The 4,768-nt window shown below is 38.4% G+C and overlaps 1 protein-coding gene across 1 annotated transcript in view; it reads left to right on the top strand.

The window, feature by feature from the left end:
- Positions 1 to 345, top strand: part of LOC105999558 (uncharacterized protein C2orf78-like) — an 11,944-nt gene extending 11,599 nt beyond the window's left edge. The window contains 1 exon segment of the mRNA XM_013034607.1: positions 9 to 345. Within this exon segment, the coding sequence (XP_012890061.1) occupies positions 9 to 345 (337 nt within the window).
- The last annotated feature ends 4,423 nt before the right edge of the window (positions 346 to 4,768 follow it).

Here is a 4,768-nt window from a genome sequence, read left to right as displayed (position 1 = left end):
GTTGCTAGGCCTGAACCTTACAAAACATCATCTTCCACTTCTCTGCAGCAGAAGCCTGTGTCAACTTCTGGGACCAAGTTCCAGTCACCACCTAAACCTCAAAGCCAGTATCTACTCCAAGACTTCAGCCGCCAACCAATTCCATGGAGGAAACCTGATATTCCTGGGCCAGTAGTATCAAATCCCATCACCAAGGAGCAGAGGCCAGAGCGTGAAGCCATGAAAAGGCGGGCCCAGAAAGAGCGTGAAATTGCTGCCCAATACACGGCTTTGGGGAAACTGCAGTTTTTTGCTCAGAGGCAAAGAGATATGGAAGTTTCTCAATATTATGGCTATGTAATGTAAGAGCTGCTACGATTGTGGGTACCACATTGAGAACCAGATGTTTTCCCATATATATTTATATATATGAATATATATATACAGACTTATAAAGATATATAGACTTATTGACCTAAATCCATAGCTTTTAGTAGAGTAAAATTAATATATAAACCTTAAACTGAACAATTGAATGTAATGAAATTTAATGTATGACTAATAAAGAAGCCATTTGAGTTTTAAAATATTGCTAAAGTTTGGCTTGTTTTTGGATAGAAGTGGGGATCAAAAGTTGCATTTGAAAGAAGGTGAACTTTGTGTGTGAGAACTAGGTAGGGTAATAAGGAGAAGAATTAGGACAGCAGAACTAACATGGTCCAGTGGTAGGAAAGTCAAAAAGGAGCCATCTTTTCTCTCATATATAGAAGCTAGATTTCGCTTACAAACTCTATGCAAATACATTGGGTGGTATGCAAGTGTATACAAATGTATACACTTAACTGAAATATGGTAGATTCAAGAGAGTTCTCTATAGTTTAATTCCTATCAAAGTTTAGCAAAATAGAACACCAGGAAGTGGGTACTCAAAAGGGGTGGGGTAAGATCAGGCAAAAGGAGTAGATGAACGAAGAGGAGAAGAGGGGGGAAATGCAAGCAAGAATCCAATGTCTATCCTAGAAAATTAAGAAGAGTGAGGAAAACAGTAAGTAAGGATGGTTGGAAGGAGTGACATTGATCAAATTAAAGGTATTATATTCTTAAATTGCTTTGTTAAAAGGCAACCCCTTTGTATAATTATTTTTAAAAAAACCAAAGCAAAAAAAGAGAAATGATTCTTCCTACAGGCTGCGTCATTTTTAACATTCTATTTTATTCCAGTTCTTAATATAAAAGGATTTTTTAATGAAGTATCCTACCTTTTATCATAAATGGGTGTCAAGTAAGAGCTGCTTTTTTTTCCTTTACAATAATTTTCTGGCTAAAACAATGCATAATTACTAAAAGTCACTAACCTCGGTTTTTACCTATGAATTAACAAGACCTTTCAATGAAAAATAATCTCCCCATTTGTAGTTCCGTATTCATCTCTAACAATTCTTTGAATTGTTTGGGGCTGGCGATATAACTCATTGTCAGAGTTCATGCTTAGTATATACAAGGTTCAAGTGTAGCACTGGGTAATATTTTGCTATACTAAAGGCTATAAGCTAGTTTTTGAGAATAAATAGGAAAATTTTCATAATCTTATTAAAATCTTTTTTGATATTTTTCTTCATGGCTATGATATACCTAGCTAAAAGGATTACTTTCTATTATTTGATGTGCAATATTCAGAGAAATATGAATGCATGCAGTAAGAAGATTTCTTTATACTTACTATTCTTCTGACCACTGGACCCTTTGAAACATTTTTGGCTTAGCATTTTTGTTTTTATGCTATATAGCCCAAGCTAGCCACAAATATCTGAACTCAAGTATCCTATACTTCAGCATCCCAAGTGCTGAGTAGCTAAGATTACAGACGTAGCTCCTGGTACCAATCTTAGATGTACACATTTTAATTGAAATATTGGTTTACATAATTACATAATTGTGGCTGTTTAAATGTTCATATTTACTGAGTTTTGCTCTTTTTTACAACTTTTTTACTGAAAGTTTTCTTGTCTGTATGAACTGGCTAGAAATTCATTCAAAAATTAATGTAGTGGGGGTGGGGCTGGGAAGGTGGTTCAGTGGTAGAGCGCTTGCCTTGTATGCATGAGGCCCTGGGTTCGATTCCTCAGCACCACATAAGCAGAAAAAAAGCCAGAAGTGGCGCTGTGGCTCAAGTGGTAGAGTGCTAGACTTGAGCTGAAGAGCTGAGGGACAACACCCAGGCCCAGAGTTCAGGCCCCACGACTGGACCCAAAAAAAAAAATTAATGTAGTAATGTTGTGCCTGTCTAAAATCTCAGCTACTAAGAAGGTTGAGACAGGAGAATTACAGACAATTTCTATAATCTATCTTTACGTGGATTTGCAAATTCACTGCAACTGTCTCTTCTTGTGGTGAACAATGTCACTGCTTTAACAGAAATGTCCTCAATTTCTCTAGAGTCCTGGCTCTGTCACTTCAACATGGCTACTGACATTAATATCTAGCACCTCTTTCTAGACACTCATGGGTAGTACCTATCTTTACCAACATTCTAGCACAACCATGTTGTCATAGTGGCAAGAGTCACATGTGCACATCACCTGTCTCCTACACCTGTATCTTTTAATGGAACACCATAAGAAACAATGAAAATTAGTCATCTTCACTGTGACTGTTTGACCAGGACACAGCAATGTCTCTAATGACTATGGTATCCCAGTATGCTAAACTCCAGATACCCATGCCACAGACCTTCTGTATCCATTGTTTCCAGTTGGCCTGGTTCAGGGAACACTATCTCTGATTCCAATTCAAGTACATAGAGTCTGTCACTTCTCTATTGGAGGAAAAAAGCAGGTCTATTTCTATAATCAAAATACATGGGGGAATGTAGGGCACCTGTGGCTCCTGCCTGTAATACTAGCTACTCAGGAGGCTAAGATCTGAAGATCACCATTTGAAACCAGCCTCTGCAGGAAAATCCCTGAGATTTTCATCTCCAACTAACCACCAGAAAGCTGAAAGTAGTACTGTGGCTCAAAGTGGTAGAGCACTAGCTTTGAGCAAAAAAGATCCAGGACAGTACCCAAACCCCGAGTTAAAACCCCACACCTGACCAAAAAAAAATAAAAAAAATAAAAAACACATGGGGGAGCCTCTGTTATCTGGAGAGCTTAGACTGTGACTCTAATATTATGGCTCTGTATCATATCCAGGGCATAGGGCCTATGCCTCTCAGCCAGAAATAGTGATGGTGCTCACAAAGGTTCAGCCCACAAATGTTCTACTCTCAGTTTCCACTGCTAGAATCTACTATGTGCCTGCTCAACCCATCACAGAAACCAATTTTCAAGATAAGTACAGAAGAAAGAACAGAATCCAGAAGGACAGAAGAATCTGCAGCTGAGTTGTGAGAGTCAACATAAAGGTACAGTTAAATTGTTCAACCACTTTGGAAAGCAGTATGGGGGTTCCGCAAAAGACTTCACATAGAACTCCCCTATGACCCAGCAATCCCACTTTTGGGCATTTACCCAAATGATCACAAACAAGACCACACTAAAGCTACCAGCACAACTATGTTTATTGCAGCATTATTTACCATAGCTAAGATATGGAACCAACCCAGATGCCCCTCAGTAGATGAATGGATCAAGAAAATGTGGTATATATACACAATGGAATTCTATGCCTCCATCAGAAAGAATGACATTGCCCCATTTGTTAGGAAATGGAAAGACTTGGAAAAAATTATATTAAGTGAAGTAAGCCAGGCCCAAAGAAACATAGGTCCCATGGTTTCCCTTATTTGCAATATCTAGTATATGTATGAGTCAAGCAGAAAAGGTCAGATAATGTGATGTCAGGAAAATGAACCGTTAGATGTGTATTTTAATGTTTTTTTCTTTCATGCATGTGTTTCTAACGCATTTATAAGATTATCTCTTTGTTGCTTTATATGTCCCTCCCCCACAGTATAACCCCTGCTTTCACTATATTTGATGTCAGTATAACTTGTGGAGGAGATGGGGAAAAACCAGTTGTTTAAGGATACAGGTGGACCTGTTGCAACAATGAGAAGTACAAGTTGTCATGTCCAAAACGAGCTTTACAACGTCGGTGTGAGGGGGGGGAGGGAGGGGAAGGAGAAGGATTGGGATTGGGGGGAGGGGGGAGGCTAGGAAGGGATGTGAAGGGTAAACAAAGGAGGAGGCTGCAATGCTTGGTAAGAAATGTACGCATTATCCTGCCCATGTAATTGTAACTCCTCTGTACAGTATGTTCACAAATAAAATAAAATTAAATTTTAAAAAAAAGGTACTGTTAAAGTCCTGAGCCTCAGCCACTACCTTTACTTGGTGCTCTTCATCTGCAGGCTTTATATAAAATAGAGAGGGCTGAGGACATGGCTCAAGTGGTAAAGCTCTGATGTGGCAAGCATAAGGTCCCAGGTTTAAACTGCAGTACTGCCATTAGTTAACTAAGGGAAATTGAACACTGTAATGGCCATTTGAAATTCCCTGCCTTTATAAGTTTACCAGATGCATCTTAAGTGAAGATATGATTTATTAATATTCTTATTATAGTTACATAGTTGTGCATAAGAATTGCCATTCAACCAAGCATTATAGAAATACAATGCATCTTGGTCTATGTAACCCCTTGAACATTCTTACTCCTTCCCTCAAACCTTTGCTTTTTCCCTCACATTTCTTTTTTTTTATTTTATTTTATTTGTGAACATACTGTACAGAGGGGTTACAATTACATGGGCAGGATAATGCATACATTTCTTACCAAGCATTGCAGC

Source organism: Dipodomys ordii, unplaced genomic scaffold (assembly GCF_000151885.1).
Source record: "Dipodomys ordii isolate 6190 unplaced genomic scaffold, Dord_2.0 Scaffold192, whole genome shotgun sequence".
Lineage (NCBI taxonomy): Eukaryota > Metazoa > Chordata > Mammalia > Rodentia > Heteromyidae > Dipodomys > Dipodomys ordii.
The sequence above is the reverse complement of the archived record's forward strand: the minus strand, read 5'-3'. Positions and strand labels throughout refer to the sequence as shown.